Below are 18,136 nucleotides of genomic sequence, written 5' to 3'. Positions count from 1 at the left end.
ATCCAGCAATTCTTTACAAAAAAAGATTCCATCCCCTGAATTGTTCCCCAGTTAGATGTTATTTTCATGACAGCTTTGAATTTACTGTTGGCGTTTGTGGAGTTGGACTGAATGTAAGGTTTTGTCCTGCTCTACACATAGGAGTCCTGAGGTTGAACATAAAAGCTCTGTCTCAGAGTTTGGAAAACCACAGCTACTGCTACCTGCTGCCCAAGCAGACCTACCTGAATGTGGACGAGGACGCTGCCTGCTCGCTGGAGAGGAAGAGGAACTTCATCTACTGCCTCGTCATCCAGATCATGAAGGCTGAGAAAGAGATGAACATAGACAACCTGGTGTTCAGAGTAAGGCCTTATTCCCTCATGTGTGACCAATGGAGATGATCAACTGATCCTATGTTTTATTTAATTTAACTTTTATTTAACTAGGTAAGTCAGTTAAGAACAAATTCTTGTTCAGGGTAGAACGACAGCTAGCAGTGGGTGTCTTTTATGTCCCTTATTTTATCCCTTGTCCTCCCTCAGGTGTTGGAGACGTGTCAGAAGCGGGAGGTGACTCGTTCCCCAGGCTCGGTGCGTTTCAGCTGCAGCACTACAGACGTGCTGTCCTGTGTCATGCACGTCATCAGCAAGGGCTACATCAGGCGCAACGAGGACAGCCCCCACATCGTGGAGTTCCTGCCTGAAGACCCCTCCACTCCCCAGAAGGGCCAGGCGCATTTCTCCTTCAGCAAGGCAGAGCTGAAGAATAACCCCAGCAGCAGCAACGCTGACATCAGGTGTGCGGACGACCCTTGACCTAGTGGGGGAAGGGTTTTTAATGTAGATTGCTGGTGTGGCCTCTCGGTTGATTCTGTATCTCAGGGCAAGTTCTTTGTTTTTTAATTGTAGGGAAGGAGAGTAGAATAATTACTAACAGGCATTCTTTTCCATTTATATGTCTGTCTGCTATAGCCATTGCATAAATGCTTTAATAGCTAACCAATTGGGTTGAGGTCTTCAGCCCTGATGTTACAGCACTTATTTGTGCCATATGTACTTGTTCTTTGTCCTAGTTGAGCTTTTAAATACACATGACCTAAACTGTGGCTGCATGGCAATGTCAGTCATTTCACATACAGGATGACCATTGACCACTGATGCTGTTTATTTAAGCCATTACCTTCAAAGAAACCCATGGCTCTAATACATGCAACACAAAAAAGATATATGTTATATGTTGAGAAACAGTCAAAAGGTGCTAGTGAATGTTCTATTAATATACATAATAAAGAACATTTGAACTTTGAACCATGTTTGTTGCTTTCTTATTTTTTAAATATTTTATTTTTCTACCCCTTTTTCTCCCCAATTTCGTGGTATCCAATTGTTCTTGTCTCATCGCTACAACTCCCTTACGGGCTCGGGAGAGATGAAGGTTGAAAGTCATGCGTCCTCCGATACACAACCCAACCAAGCCGTACTGCTTCTTAACACAGCGCCCTCCAACCCGGAAGCCAGCCGCACCAATGTGTCGGAGGAAACACTGTGCATCTTGGTTAACGCGCACTGCGCCCGGCCCGCCGCTGGTGCGCGATGAGACAAGGATTCCCCTACCGACCCTCCCTAACCCGGACGACGCTAGGCCAATTGTGCGTCGCCCCACGGACCTCCCGGTCGCGGCCTGTGCGACAGCGCCTGGGCGTGAACCCAGAGTCTCTGGTGGCGCAGCTGGCGCTGCAGTACAGCACCCTTAACCACTGCGCCACCCGGGAGGCGTTGCTTTCTTATTTTGTGTGGGTATAATACAGTAGTCTAGAAATGCTGTGTGGGGTGATCTTTTTTAATAAAGATGCCACAATTTGTCTCTAAAACTTTTTGCTATTAAAATCACACAAACTACTAACCTGATAATTACAAGCTCTGCTTTCCATAAGGATGTTATTCTGACACACTGTTTTTAATGACACATGCTTGTTCTCTGAAATGAGAGTATTTCCAACGTAATTATACTAAACTGTGACCCTCCTCACGTTTAGAGGTTAAGATTTCCATACATAGATAGTAACTTACCTCTTGTGACCCGCTGTGTCTTCTCCTCCAGCCTGGAAGGCATCTTTGCAGCCCCTCAGAGTGTGGAAGACGGGGTCCTGGAGGCTGTCCTGTTGTCCATGGGCCGGACTATGAACCAGGAGGAGGTCCGGCAGCTGATGCAGCGCACAGTGCAGCAGGTCTCTGGCACCCTGACTCTGGACCTGGACCGGGCTGAGCACCTGCTGGTCCACTGCAAGTGGAACATGGACGTGCTAATCCAGCGCTACACAGACAACCCAGACTCCCTGGTCATGGCTGCTGGGCTGAGGGGCTGGAACCCCCAGCCACCCCACAGCCCTGTGTCCAGCTGCCCTGTGTGCCTCATCTCTCAAACAGGGGAGGCAGAGCCCGTTCCCACCCTCTGCTGCATGCACTACTGCTGCCGGGTCTGTCACTTTACCAATTTTTCTAATCCTTTTCTAACTTTAAACTAGTTTAATCTTGTATAGATGCTTTAAAGGGACATTTTGAAGTTGCTATATAATTTTTATTTATTTAGAAATGAATGATATGTACCCATTGATTCTTGCCTTCACAAAGTATTCATACATTTTGTTACAGCCTGAAATCAAAATGGATTTAGTATGCATTTTCCCATCCCATCTATACACAATACCCTATAATGACAAAGTGAAAACATGTTTTAGATTCCCCCCCCCCCCACATTATTTGAAGTGCGATAGAGAAATGCACAACAAAGTATATGGACACCTGATTGTCAAACATCTCATTCTAATTATTAATATGGAGTTGTTCTCCCCCCTTTGCTGCTAAATCAGCCTCCATTCTTCTGGGAAGGATTTCCACTAGATGTTGGAACATTGATGCGGGGACTTGCTTCCATTCAGCCACAAGAGCATTAGTGAGGTCGGGCACTGATATTGGGCGATATTAGCTCGCAGTCTGCGTTCCAATTCATCCCAAAGGTGTTCAATGGGGTTGAGGTCAGGGCTCTGTGCAGGCCAGTCAAATTCTTCCACACCGATCTCGAAAACCCATTTCTGTATGGACATCGCTATGTGCACGGGGCAGTTGTCATGCTGAAACCGCAAAGGGCCTTCCCAAACTGTTGCCACAAAGTTGGAAGCACAGAATCGTCTAGAATGTCATTGTATGCTGTCGGATTAAGATCTACTTTCACTGGAACTAAGAGGCCTAGCCCGAACCATGAAAAACAGCCCCAGACCATTATTCCTCCTCCACCAAACAACACTAAGGAGTGTCCCCTTCAAATTAGTGAATTTGGCTATTGTACAGTGTTTGCACATTATTCTTTCAAAAATTCTTCAAGCTCTGTCAAGATGGTTGTTGATAATAGCTAGATAATCATTTTCATGCCGATTTAGGTTAAAACTGCAACTCTGCTCAGGAACATTCGCTGTCTTCTTGGTAAACAACTCCAGTGTATATTTGACCTTGTGTTTAAGGTTATTGTCCTGCTGAAAGGTACATTTGTCTCCCAGTCTGTTGGAAAGCAGACTGAACCAGGTTTTCCTCTAGGATTTTGTCTGTGCTTAGCGCTCTTCCATTTAGTTTTTTCCCCAAAAAAACGATGACAAGCATATCCATAACATGATGCAGCCACCACCATATGAAGATTGGTACTCGGTGATGTGTTGTTTTGGATTTGCTCCAAACATAACACTTTGTATTCAGGAAATGAAGTACATTTTTTTGCTACATTGTTTGCCGTTTTCCTGTAGTGCCTTATTGCAAACGTTGCATGTTTTGGAATAGGTTTCCTTTTCACTCATTTAGGTTAGTTTAAAATTCACTGCGCAACTGAGGGACCACATCTGTATGTGTGGGGTACAGAGATGAGGTAGTCATTCAAAAATCATGTTGTCCATGCAACTTATGTGACTTTGTTAAGCACATTTTTACTCCTGAATGTATTTAGGCTTGCCATAACAAAGGGGTTAAATAGTTATTGAATCAAGACATTTCAGCTTTTCATTTTTTATTACATTGTAAAAATTTCTTAACATAATTCCATTTTGACATTATGGGGTATTTATTGGGTGTAGGCCAATGACACAAAAATCTAAATGTAATCCATTATGAATTCAGGCTGTAACACAACACAATGTGGAAAAAGTAAACGGATGTGACTATTTTCTGAAGGCACTAACTTTTATAAATGCCCCATGAGCTTAGTTCAACTGTCTTTTACCCCATCAGAACCCAAAATACACTGCTCAAAAAAATTAAGGGAACACTTAAACAACACAATGTAACTCCAAGTCAATCACACTTCTGTGAAATCAAACTGTCCACTTTGAAAACAACACTGATTGACAATACATTTCACATGCTGTTGTGCAAATGGAATAGACAACAGGTGGAAATTATAGGCAATTAGCAAGACACCCCCAATAAAGGAGTGGTTCTGCAGGTGGTGACCACAGACCACTTCTCAGTTCCTATGCTTCCTGGCTGATGTTTTGGTCACTTTTGAATGCTGGCGGTGCTTTCACTCTAGTGGTAGCATGAGACGGAGTCTACAACCCACACAAGTGGCTCAGGTAGTGCAGCTCATCCAGGATGGCACATCAATGCGAGCTGTGGCAAGAAGGTTTGCTGTGTCTGTCAGCGTAGTGTCCAGAGCATGGAGACGCTACCAGGAGACAGGCCAGTACATCAGGAGGAGGAGGCCGTAGGAGGGCAACAACCCAGCAGCAGGACCGCTACCTCTGCCTTTGTGCAGGGAGAAGCAAGAGGAGCACTGCCAAAGCCCTGCAAAATAACCTCCAGCAGGCCACAAATGTGCATGTGTCTGCTCAAACGGTCAGAAACAGACTCCATGAGGGTGGTATGAGGGCTCGACGTCCACAGGTGGGGTTTGTGCTTACAGCCCAACACCGTGCAGGACGTTTGGCATTTGCCAGAGAACACCAAGATTGGCAAATTCGCCACTGGCGCCCTGTGCTCTTCACAGATGAAAGCAGGTTCACACTGAGCACATGTGACAGACGTGACAGAGTCTGGAGACGCCGTGGAGAACGTTCTGCTGCCTGCAACATCCTCCAGCATGACCGGTTTGGCGGTGGGTCAGTCATGGTGCGGGGTGGTATTTCTTTGGGGGGCCGCACAGCCAGAGGTAGCCTGACTGCCATTAGGTACCGAGATAAGATCCTCAGACCCCTTGTGAGACCATATGCTGGTGCGGTTGGCCCTGGGTTCCTCCTAATGCAAGACAATGCTAGACCTCATGTGGCTAGAGTGTGTCAGCAGTTCCTGCAAGAGGAAGGCATTGATGCTATGGACTGGCCCGCCCATTCCCCAGACCTGAATCTAATTGAGCACATCTGGGACATCATGTCTCGCTCCATCCACCAACGCCACGTTGCACCACAGACTGTCCAGGAGTTGGTGGATGCTTTAGTCCAGGTCTGGAAGGAGATCCCTCAGGAGACCATCCGCCACCTCATCAGTAGCATGCCCAGGCGTTGTAGGGAGGTCATACAGGCACGTGGAGGCCACACACACTACTGTGCCTCATTTTGACTTGTTTTAAGGACATTACATCAAAGTTGGATCAGCCTGTAGTGTGGTTTTCCACTTTAATTTTGAGTGTGACTCCAAATCCAGACCTCCATGGGTTGATAAATTTGATTTCCATTGATAATTTTTGTGTGAATTTGTTGTCAGCACATTCAACTATGTAAAGAAAAAAGTATTTAATAAGAATATTTCATTCATTCAGATCTAGGATGTGTTATTTTAGTGTTCCCTTCATTTTTTTGATCAGTGTATAAGATTGTTTTACAATGTTTGTAAACAAACACTACAGCCTTAAAGCATGGTTTAAACTACACATTTGATATCATGGATGGTCAGTCCCTTCATGGATAGCTCGGTCTATAAATTTGAGCGGTTAGATTTCTCCAACCCCATCCCTCAGCTTTTTACCTGAAACCGTGGTGAGGGAGCTTTGTTATTATTTCAACTGCTGATTGCTGCTTTAAGGAGGAATTAGACTGTTCATGTTGAATCGGAACATCTGCTCCTTTTTTATGTGTGAACAGTTTGTCACAGGACTCCCATTTCATGATGATTTTTCTTTTCTTCCTAGTCTTGCTGGCAGGAGTACCTCACGGCCAGAATTGAGCAGAACCTGGTGATGAACTGCAACTGTCCAATAACAGACTGCCGAGCACAACCTACTTCTCAGTTCTTCTTCAACATCCTGACCAACAAGGACACCATCGCCAAGGTCTGCACCCCCCCCCTCCCCCCACACACACACACGAGAGCATCAAACTTTAAGTGAATTTGGAAAGTATTTAGGGAGTTTCTCCCATTCTTATTTGCAAATCCTCTTAAGGATCTGTCAGGTTGGATGGGGAGCATCTTGCACAGCTATTTTCAGGTTTCTCCAGTGATGTTTTGATTGGGTTCGGGCCCTGGCTGGGCCACTCAAGGACATTGAGGCTTGTCCCGAAGTCACTCCTGTGTTGTCTTGGCTGTTTGCTTAGGGTCGTTGTCCTGTTGGAAGGAGAACCTTTTCCACAGTCTGATTTCCTAAGCGTTCTGGAGCACGTTTTCATCAAGGATTTTGCTATACTTAACTCCGTTCATCTTTCCCTTGATCCTGAGAAGTCTTCCAGTCCCTGCCGCTGAAAAACATCCCTACAGCATGATGCTGCCACCACCATGCTTCACCGTAAGGATGGTGCCAGGTTTCTTCCAAATGTGACACTTGGCATTCAGGCCAAAGAGTTGCATATTGGTTTCATCAGACCAGAGAATCTTGTTTCTCATGTTCTGAGAGTCTTTAGATGCCTTTTGGAAAACTCCAAGTCGGCTGTCGTGCCTTTACTGAGGAGTGGCTTTTGTCTGGCCACTCTACCATAAAGGCCTGATTGGTGGAGTGCTGCAGAGATGTTTGTCCTTCTGGAAGGTTCTTCCATCTCCACAGAGAAACTCTGGAGCTCTGTCAGAGTGACCATTGGGTTCTTGGTCACCTCCCTGACCAAGGCCCTTGCTCAGTTTGGCCGGGCGGCCAGCTCTAGGAAGAGTCTTGGTGGTTGCAAACTTCCATTTAAGAATGACGGAGGACCGTCAATGCTGCAGAATTGTTTTGGTACCCTTTCCCAGATCTGTGTCTCGACACAATCCTGTCTCGGAGCTCTGCGGACAGTTCCTTCGACCTCATGGCTTGGTTTTTGCTCTGACATGCACTGGATGATCCATGGAAACAGGATGCAGCTGAGCTCAATTTCGGGTATCATAGCAGAAGGTCTGAATACTTATGTAAATAAGGTATTTCTGTTTTTGATTTTTATAAATTTGCAAAAATGTCTAAACCTGTTTTTGTTTTGTCATTATGGGTTATTGTGTGTAGATTGAGCATTTTTACTTATATAATCCATTTTAGAATAAGGCTCTAACGTAACAAAAAATACTTCATGTACTGTATATAAACCCATAAAGTTATGTCTGTCCAGTTGTACATGTTTGCTGATCGTGAGTTTAAAACAGTAGCGCCTATCCATCCTCTGAGGCTCCTGTCCTCTGTTTCTCCCCAGTATGAGAACGCTCTCCTCCGGGGCTATGTGGAGTGCTGTTCCAACCTGACCTGGTGCACCAACCCCTTGGGCTGTGACCAGATCCTGTGCAGGGAGAACATCGGCAGCATGGGCACCTGCTCAAAGTGCTGCTGGTCCTCCTGCTTCAGCTGCAACTTCCCAGAGGTTAGCACTGAGCTGTTATACACGTCTCCTGTCCTCATTCATGTGGTTTATTTGTCTTTTCTTTTCTTTTCTTTTTACTTCAATGGCATTGAATTAGAAATCCATATTTGTACGGATACCCATCAGACTTGGTGTAGTGTAAATCTATCTAGTCTCTATGAACAAAATACTGTATGTACAAGTAAGCATAGAGTATAGATTTATGCTGATTTCTTAACCTCCACTATCTCCTCAGGCTCACTACCCAGCCAGCTGCAGTCACATGTCCCAGTGGATAGACGATGGTGGCTACTACGAGGGTATGACCATGGAAGCTCAGAGTAAGCACCTTGCCAAACTCATCTCCAAACGCTGCCCCAGCTGCCAGGCCCAGATAGAGAAGAACGAAGGGTGCCTACAGTAAGTGTAAAAGCCACTGGACCCGTTTCAATCCTCAGCCCTGTTTGTTCTCTGTCGATTCCCATCAAACCATTTCATGGTTTACCAGAAGTATGTTGTAGGGATTTCTAGGCATCACTGTTACTGCCACTCAGTGTCAAAACATTTTTTTCAGTATGACTTGTGCCAAATGTAACCATGGATTTTGCTGGAGGTGTCTCAAGCCATGGAAACCAACCCACAAAGATTACTTCAACTGCGCAGCTATGGTAATTCCAATTGACTTGATTAAGTTAAGTTTCTGCTTCATACGATTTTGGGTTTCCCCTCCATATGTATTTGGACAGTGAATTTTTTTATTTGGCTCTGTACCCCACCATTTTGGATTTGGTCAAATGTTTCATGAGGCCACTTTACAGAATGTCACCTTTTATTTGAGGCTATTTTCATACATATCTGTTTTACCGTTTAGAAATGAAAGCACTTTATGTACAGTGCCTTTGGAGAGTATTCAGACCCCTTGACTTTTTCCACATTTTGTTACGTTACAGCCTTTTTCTGAAATGTATTAAATAAATAAAACATCCTTAGCAGTCTATACACAATACCCCATAATGACAAAGGGAAAACTTGTTTTTAGAAATGTAAAACAAAATAATTAACAGATACCTTATTTACATAAGAATTCAGACCCTTTGCTATGAGACTCAAAATGGAGCTCAGAGGCATCCTGTTTCCATTGATCATCCTTGATTGGAGTCCACCTGGTGGTAAATTCAATTGATTGGACATGATTTGGAAAGGCACACACCTGTCTATATAAGGTCCCACAGTTGACTGTGCTTGTCAAAGCAAAAACAAGGCCTTGAGGTCGAAGGAATTGTCCGTAGAGCCCCGAGACAGGATTGTATTGAGGCACAGATCAGGGGAAGGGTACAAAAACAATTCTGCTGCATTGAAGGTCCCCAAGAACACAGTGGCCTACATCCTTCTTAAATGGAAGATGTTTGGAACAACCAAGACTCTTCTTAGAGCTGGCCACATGGCCAAATTGAGCAATGAGGGGGGAAGGGCCTTGGTCAGGGAAGTGACCAAGAACCCAATGGTCACTTTGACAGAGCTCTAGAGTTCCTCTGTGGAGATGAGAGAAACTTCCAGAAGGACAATCATCTCTGCAGAACTCCACCTAACAGGCCTCTCTGGTAGAGTGGCCCGACGTAAGCCACTCCTCAGTAAAAGGCACAACAGCCCTAAAGATTCTCTGGGTCTGTTGAAACCAAGATTGGAATCTTTGGCCTGAATGCCAAGCGTCAGTTCTGGAGGAAATCTGGCACCATCCCTACGGTGGGGATGTTTTTTAGCAGGGACTCAGGGACTGGGAGACTAGTCAGGATCGAGGCAAAGATGAACAGAGCAAAGTACAGAGATCCTTGATGAAAACCTGCTCCAGTGTGCTCAGGACCTCAGACTGGGGCGAAGGTTCACCTTCCAAAAGGACAGCGACCCTAAGCACACAGCCAAGACAGCGCAGGAGTGGCTTCGGGACAAGTCTCTGAATGTCCTTGAGTGGCCCAGCCAGAGCCGGAACTTTAACCGATCTAACATCTCTGGAGAAACCTGAAAATAGCTGTGCAGTGACGCTCCCCATCCAACCTGACAGATCTTGAGAGGATCTGCAGAGAAGAATGGGAGAAACTCCCCATATACAGGTGTGTCAAGCTTGCAGCATCATACCCAAGAAGACTCTATGCTGTAATCGCTGCCAATGTGCTTCAACAAAGTACTGAGTATAGGGTCTGAATACTTATGTAAATGTGGTGTTTCATTTTTTATTATAAATGAGCAAACATTTCTAACAACCTGTTTTTGCTTTGTCCTAATTGGGTATTGTGTGTAGATTGAGGAAAAGGGGTCTGAATACTTTTCGAAGGCACTATCTAGTCCCCCCCATTTGAGGAGGTCAAGTATTTGGACAAATTTGCTTAATGTATTAAAGGAGTCAACGGTTTAGTATTTTGTCTTTTCACTCAATGACTACATCAAGCATGTACAAACTTGTTGGATGCATTTGCAGTTTTTGGTTGCGTTTTGATTATATTTTGCCCAATGGGAACTGAATGGTGAATAATGTGTTTTCTCATTTTGGGGTCACTTTTATTGTGACTAAGAATAGAATGTTTCTCAACACTTCTACATTTATGTGGATAATCATGGGGGGGGGGGGGGTGATCCAATGCAGTGATCCACTTTTTTTCTGACTGCAGGTGAGTAAAGCAGCAAGGCAGGAAAAGAAGTTCCAAGACTACAACGAGAGATGCACTTTCCACAACCAAGCCAAGGACTTTGCCATCAATCTAGAGAGCAAAGTCTCCTCCATCAATGAAGCCCTGCAAATGAAGTCGTTGACGTTTGTTATTGATGCCTGCAAAGTCCTCGCTCAAGCGCGCAAGGTAAGAGGTAGTAAACTAATTTGAAAATAACTGTCCAATCGGTAAAGACATTTAAGCAATCACCACTCAATCATGCACGCTTTTGGAACATTGACATTTAAAAAAGTATAATAAATCAATTTAATATACACCATCACAATATATCCTTTATTTTAGGCAGGTGAAAAGAAACATTATGATATGAAGAACATGTATTTTAGAATAACTGAGTTACAGTTCATACAAAGAAATCAGTCAATTTAGATCATTCATTAGACCCTAATCTATGGATTTCACATGACTGGGAATATAGATATGCATCTGTTGGTCACAGATACTTCAAAAAATGTAGGGGCATGGATCAGAGAACCAGTCAGTATCTGGTATGACCACCATTTGCCTCATTCAGTGCGACACATCTCCTTCGCTCAGGCTATTGATTGTGGCCTGTGGAAAGTTGTCCCACTCCTCTTCAATGGATGTGTGAAGTTGCTGGATATTGGCGGGAACTGGCACATGCTGTCGTAAACGTTGATCCAGAGCATCCCAAACATGTTCAATGGATGACATGTGGTGAGTATGCAGGCCATGGAAGAATTGGGACATTTTCAGCTTCCAGCAATTGTGTATAGATTCTTGCGACATGGGGCCGTGCATTATCATGCTGAAACATGAGGTGATGGCGGTGGATAAATAGCACGATCTTGTCACAGTATCTCTATGAATTCAAATTGCCATCGATAAAATGCAATTGTTTGTTGTCCGTAGCTTATGCCTGCCCATACCATAAACCCACTGGCCACCATGGGGCACTCGCTGATAGCAAAGCGTGCTGTCTACCATCTGCCTGGTACAGTTAAAACCAGGATTAATCTGTGAAGAGAACACTTCTCCAGCGTGCTAGTGGCCATCGACGGTGAGCATTTGCCCACTGAAGCCAGTTATGACGCCAAACTACAGTTAGGTCAAGACCCTGGTAAGATCGTTGAGCACGCAGATGTGCTTCTATGAGACGATTTCTGACAGTTGGGTGGAAAATCTTTGGTTGTGCAAACCCACAGTTTCATCATCTGTCCGGGTGGCCGGTCTCAGACGACCCTGCAGGTGATGAAGCCGGATGTGGAGGTCCTGGGCTGGTGTGGTTGTGATGCCGGTTAGACATACTGCCAAATTTTCTAAAATAACATTGGAGTCGGATTATGGAAGAGAAATCAACGTTCAATTGTCTGGCAACAGCTCTGGTGGACATTCCTGTAGTCAGCATGCCAATTGCATGCTCCCTCAGCTTGAGCCATCTGTGGCATTGTGTTGGGTGACAAAACTGTACATTTTAGAGTGGCCTTTTGTCCCCAGCACAAGGTGCATACTGTGTAATGATCATGCTTGTTTAATCAGCTTCTTGATATGCTCACTAACAGGGAATGTAAACAAATTTGACATAAATAATATTTTTGTGCATATGGAACATTTCTGGGATTGTTTATTTCAGCTCATGAAACATGGGACCAACACTTTACAAGTTGCATGTATATTTTTGTTGAGAATAAATCTTAGACTGTCTTAGAAATAAAAATGTATATGGGCTGCATGGTGACACTATGGGCTATTGATGTTTTGGGAAAGTCACAAAAAAAGCTTGCGCTCTTGTTCCTTGCCTCAGGCTGCACATGTGGTTCTCAATTTAATCCCATCTTTACTAATATGCTAAATTAGTTTAGATTTAGAATGGCCCATTAATGGACAGGGGAAGTAAGATGTAGTCTGTATGCACTCGAATAGCGAATGGAGGCCGCTTTCCCACCGGTTCGTTTTTCAATCATGACGGGTTATTTCACTCCATGCATCATGTGGCGGTAATACGGTCACCTCAAGAGCCCTATTCATGATGAACCTTTTCAGCATTTAAAAGATATTACTAATATGGATCCCTTGCCTGACTCTGCCATGTAGGTGCTGGCCTACTCATGTGTGTACAGCTACTACAACCAGGACACAGAGAAGATGGATGTGATGGAGCAGCAAATGGAAGCCCTGGAGCTTCACACCAATACTCTACAGATCCTGCTGGGTAAGACCTGCAGGAATTACCATGCCTAGAGAAAGTATTCACACCCCTTCTTAACCTATCCACATTTTGTTGTTACAGCCTGAATAAAATAATAAAATAGATTAAATTTAGATTTTGTGTCACTGGCCTAAACACAATACCCCATAATGTCAAAGTGAAATGATGTTTTTACAAATGAATACAAAATGAAAAGCTGAAATGTCTCGAGTCAATAAAAGTATTTAACCCCTTTGTTATGACGAGCCTAAATACAGTGCATTCGGAAAGTATTCAGACCCCTTCCATTTTATTTTTGTTACGTCACAGCCTTAATCTAAAATGTATTAAATAAATAAATATCTTCAATCTACACACAGTACCCCATAATAACAGAACAAAAACTCTTTTTTTATATATATTTTTTGCAAATGTATCAAAAATCTAAAACGGATACCTTAAGTATTCAGACCTTTTTCTATTAGACTAGACATTTTGCTCAGGTGCATCCTGTTTCCATTGATCATCCTTGAGATGTTTCTACAACTTGATTGGAGTCCACCGATGGTAAATTCAATTTATTGGACATCTCTGCAGCACTCTACCAATCAGGCCTTTATTAAGGTAGTGGCCAGATGGAAGCCACTCCTCAGGGCAGATGACAAGCCCGCTTGGAATTTGCCAAAAGGCACCTATGGACTCTCAGATGATGAGAAACAAGATTCACTGTTCTGATGAAACCAAGATTGAAGTCTTTGGCCTAAATGCCAAGCGTCACGTCTGGAGGAAACCTGGCACCATCCCAACTGTGAAGCATGGTGGTGGCAGCATCATGCTGTGGGGTGTTTTTCAGCAGCAGGGACTGGAAGACTAGTCCAAATAGAGGGAAAGATGAATGGAGCAAAGAACAGAGGTCCTTGATGAAAACAACATTGTAGTTACTCCACAATACTAACCTAATTGACAGTGAAAAGTAGGAATCCTGTACAAAACATGCATCTTGTTTGCAATAAGGCATTAAAGTAAAACTGCAAATAATGTGGGAAAGAAATGTATGACCTAAATACAAAGCGTTATGTTTGGGGCAAACACAACACATCACTGAGTACCACGCTTCATATTTTCAAGCATGGTGGTGGCTAAATCATGTTATGGGAATGCTTGTCATTGGTAAGGACTAGGTAGTTTAGAATAAAAATAGTCCTAGAGGAAAACCTGGTTGTCTGCTTTCCAACAGACACAAATTCACCTTTCAGTAGGACAACTTAAAACACAAGGCCAAATATGCTTACCAAATCAATTTGTATTGGTCACATACACATGGATAGCAGATGTTATTGCGAGTGTTGCGAAATGCTTGTGCTTCTAGTTCCCGACAGTGCAGCAATATCTAACAAGTAATATCTAACAATTTCACAACAAATACCCAATACACAACCATTTAAGTAAAGGAATGTAACAAGAATATGGATGAGCAATGACAGAGCAGCATAAGCTAAGATGCAATATAGAATGTAGTATATACATATGAGATGAGTAATGCAAAATATGTAAACATTATTAAAGTGGCATTTGTGACTAGTGTTCCATTTATTAAAGTGGCCAATGATTTCACGTCTGGATGTAGGCAGCAACCTCTGTGCTAGTGATGTTTGTTTAACAGTCGTCTGGTCTTGAGATAGAAGCTGTTTTTCAGACTCTCTGTCCCAGCTTTGATGCATCTGTAGACTGGTCTCGCCTTCTGGATGGTAGCGGGTTGAAAAGACAGTGGCTCGGGTGGTTGTTGTCCTTGATCTTTTTGACCTTCCTGTGACATCAGGTGCTGTAGGTGTCCTAGAGGGCAGGTAGTTTTCCCCCGGTGATGTGTTGTGCAGACCACAACACCCTCTGGAGAGCACTGCGATTGTGGGCGGTGCAGTTGCCGTACCAGGCGGTGATACAGCTCGACAGGATGCTCTCAATTGTGCATCTGTACAAATTTGTGAGGGTTTTAGGTGACAAACCTTCACCACACTCTGTGTGGATAGACCATTTCAGTTTGTCAGTGATGTGTACGCCGAGGTACTTAACTTTCCACCATCTACACTGCTGTTTTGTTGGTGGATGGGGGATGCTCCCTCTGCTGTTTCCTGAGGTCCACTATCATCTTATTTTTGTTGACATTGAGTAAGAGGTTATTTTCCTGACACCATATCCCGAGAGCTCTCACCTCCTCCCTGTAGGCTACCAAAATGTTCCTGAGTGGCCTAGTTAGTTTTGACTTAAATAGTCTTGAAATTGGCTGTCTAGCAATGATCAACAACCAACTTGACAGAGCTTGAAGAATTTAGAAAAGAATAATGTGCAAATATTGTACAATCCAGTTGTGCAAAACTCTTAGACCCACCCAGAAAGACTGCTTTATTGGCTGCCAAAGGTGATTCTAACATTTATGTACATTTGATTTCTGTATTTCATTTTCAATAAATAAAAAATACATGTGAAACATATTTTCACTTTGTCATTATGGGGAATTGTGTGTCGATGGGTGAGGATTTTTTATTTTATTTAATCCATTTTGAATTCAGGCTGTAACACAACAAAATGTGGAATGAGTCAAGGGGTATGAATAAAAGGATCATTGTAAGATTGTCAATGCAAATTTCTATTACGTACAGATTGGCATTTGAAAGGATTTCACTATTAGAGAGATGTTTTTACTTCAATGGAGACTTGCTCGCGTGACTCGAGGGATAGCCAGTGCGATGCACTCTGCTTGTTTTAAGTAGAAGGGTAGAAGAGTTCTTATAGGTGTAAATTCAAACCATATAAAATAATGACAGATATGATGGAAACAGGAAGTTTCTGTAAAAAATAACTGTTGCGCCACTTTGATTGACCGACAATAAGCTACGGCACACTCATAACTCAAACTCTTGTTTTATTAAAACTTTGTATGCAATTGGCTATTCTTGTAGGCTATGTAGCAATGTCACATAGGATTATTTTAGACACAGCCTTAAAAAAAATGTTTTTATTCCTCAAATACTCTCCTAAGTAATCGAATACTAACGTCTGTTTTGGATATTCGAACATCCCTACTTTTTGAGGATGTTTCATACACCATGGATGAGTTCTCATTGTCTGTGTCTTTCCCCTCCAGAGGAGACCCTGTTGCAGTGTACGGATCTAGCGTCCTGCATCCGTCTACTGAAGCCTGAGCACCTCAACACTGGCCTGGAACTCATCCGCCGCATTCAGGAGCGTCTGGTGGCCATTCTACAACACTCAACCCAGGTAGGGACTAGGGAGTGATTTACACATTGAAGAGCACAGCACAAAGTGTGGCGGTAATACTTATTGGGTGCTTTGTGGTCCAATCAACAGCAAGTCATGAGGGTTTCCTCCTGTCTGGTCTCTCCAAACACAGGACTTCCGAGTGGGATACAACTCCAAAAAAGGACAGGAACTGGAATCTGCTCAAGCTTCAAATCTTTCTAAGACCACAGACGCCAACAAAGTGTGAGTACGGGAGATTTGGGAAGTGGATCTCTACATTGGTTCCTGGATCTAGTAGCTTATTACTGAGAAAATGTCCTTCCTGATTTGCTGTGCTCACGGGTCTTCTCTCTCTGCAGGGCAGGGGGCTCTGAGTCTGACAACCATAACAACGAGGGTGGAGATGAGGCAGAGGAGGATGAATGGTATGACGATGAGTACGTTCCCGAATGGCATGTAGATGACGAGGATGACTTCTTTTCTGATGATGACGAGTCCGAAAACCTAGAGAGGGATTTCAGTCCTTTTGACTAAACATCTGAAAATAGGAAGAAAAAAATGTCAGTCTAAATCTGTGCAGGCACTGCAAGCACCATATAAATATATTATGGGGAAAAACAGTACTTAATAAACAAACAAAAATCCATCAGAGAGAGCGATGAGGACAGAGAAAAGCCATGGTCTGGTTTGAAGTGAGGCTGGGTGTGATCCTTAATTTTTCCAGTCAGCCTCTTTGCGCTTAGACTTCACAATTTCAGTCCCATGCCACAACTGCAATTGTTGGATGGGCACACTTACATGTTCCACTTATTGTTCATCACATAGGTTTGAATTCCTAGAGCCTCATTCTTTTTCACATGACGCTGTTTTGAAGCCGATGAGGGTTCCATGACTGTCAGACCACAAATGAAGGATCCCTGTAAGAAAATATTTGAGGTGTGACGATATACTTGAGAAAAAGCCCATACTTTGTGTAATACAAATGCTACTTTTTCATTTACCAGCGTGACTGAAAAGGGATTTTATAATCCAGCGCTAGGAAGGCTGTTAAATTGGCAGAATGTTGTTCATTGCCAAATGGCTTGCCTTGATATATTTTTGTAATACATGGATATATGCCTTCATTCATAACGATAAAGTACTCATTCAGAAAATGTATATTTCCATAATGAAACTTAAAACACTGAATTATTGTATGTTAATTTAGAAGGCTATTAAAAGCTCAAGACTGCGGTTAATACAATGTTTGTGCGACCTTTTCATGGGTTATTAAAGGGCTGCAAGGGGGAGAAGATTGGGAGGAAAAGGATGTAACGTATTGGGTGTGCCTGGCAACAGTAGCTGTTGACTCGCAACATTCTTGCGCTGCATTGTAGTTCGCTACATACTTCTTCAGCGATTGGATCGTCTCTGACCAATCAGTGTCAAAACCAGTGACACATTTTCAAACCGCTGCTTTACCCATCGGTTTCTGGACCAATCAGACGGCCTTGAATGTGTTCGCAAGTCGGTGAAGGGTCAGGGAGGTACTCCAATCAATCAAATGTATTTTATAAATCCCTTTTTACATCAGCAGTTGTCACAAAATGCTTACACAGATACCCATCCTAAAACCCCAAAGCGCAAGCAATGCAGATGTAGAAGCACAAGCACAGAGCCACTCATTGCGGAGATTAAACTAACGTCCGTGGGCGTAGCATTTGGCCGGAGCAAGGAGTCTGGGTAGTCAGGCAATGAGGGAGTTCTATTAACCTGAGCTGTGGTGCACCGTTCTATTGTCCACGACGTGAACTGGCAAAAGCGGTGAGGGAGGAGCGCCCTCACAAATGGAACAGTAATCTGCGCCGCTTTCATGTCAACAAGGCAGCATGGTGCATATTCTAAAACCTACATCTCTTTTCCATTAAATGTTTTAATTTTCAAACTAGTTTTCATTGGGAAGTCACAGAAAGCGTTTTCATCAAAAGCAATAACTTTTGCATATAAAAACATAATCCTACTCATTACTCCACGTGCTTAATCTAGCCTAGGCTACATCATGCTTTTGAAATTTAGAATGTTTTTGTTGTTGAAATTTTGTCAATGTTTATCTGTATATGGGTTGGGGTATTTGATATCTCAACATGCCACTTTGCTGTTGAGAGATCCTTATATTCACCATGTGCATCTTCAAAAAATGTATATTTCTGATCTCAATGTTGAATTTGTGCAATGTCAGCGGACTAAATAAATGCGCTTTCTGCTATCATGCTGGAATGA

General features: G+C 43.3%; 1 protein-coding gene across 5 annotated transcripts in view; it reads left to right on the top strand.

The window, feature by feature from the left end:
* LOC109889851 (cullin-9) overlaps positions 1 to 18,136 on the top strand; it is a 67,633-nt gene extending 49,497 nt beyond the window's left edge. For 3 of the 5 annotated variants that reach the window (XM_031823415.1, XM_031823414.1, XM_020481608.2), the window contains 12 exons: positions 142 to 344; positions 525 to 778; positions 2,083 to 2,458; positions 6,148 to 6,288; positions 7,604 to 7,768; positions 8,004 to 8,167; positions 8,322 to 8,415; positions 10,411 to 10,596; positions 12,526 to 12,643; positions 15,762 to 15,895; positions 16,029 to 16,120; positions 16,237 to 18,136. In XM_031823415.1, the coding sequence (XP_031679275.1) occupies positions 142 to 344; positions 525 to 778; positions 2,083 to 2,458; positions 6,148 to 6,288; positions 7,604 to 7,768; positions 8,004 to 8,167; positions 8,322 to 8,415; positions 10,411 to 10,596; positions 12,526 to 12,643; positions 15,762 to 15,895; positions 16,029 to 16,120; positions 16,237 to 16,411 (2,102 nt within the window). In that variant the 3' untranslated portion in view covers positions 16,412 to 18,136. Of the gene's footprint in view, positions 1 to 141; positions 345 to 524; positions 779 to 2,082; positions 2,459 to 6,147; positions 6,289 to 7,603; positions 7,769 to 8,003; positions 8,168 to 8,321; positions 8,416 to 10,410; positions 10,597 to 12,525; positions 12,644 to 15,761; positions 15,896 to 15,985; positions 16,121 to 16,236 lie in introns of all 5 variants that reach the window. The other 2 variants (XM_031823416.1, XM_031823417.1) reach the window with 1 other exon arrangement.

The sequence above is a fragment of the Oncorhynchus kisutch genome, linkage group LG4 (assembly GCF_002021735.2).
Source record: "Oncorhynchus kisutch isolate 150728-3 linkage group LG4, Okis_V2, whole genome shotgun sequence".
NCBI lineage: Eukaryota > Metazoa > Chordata > Actinopteri > Salmoniformes > Salmonidae > Oncorhynchus > Oncorhynchus kisutch.
This window is presented reverse-complemented; position numbering and strand designations above follow the sequence as displayed.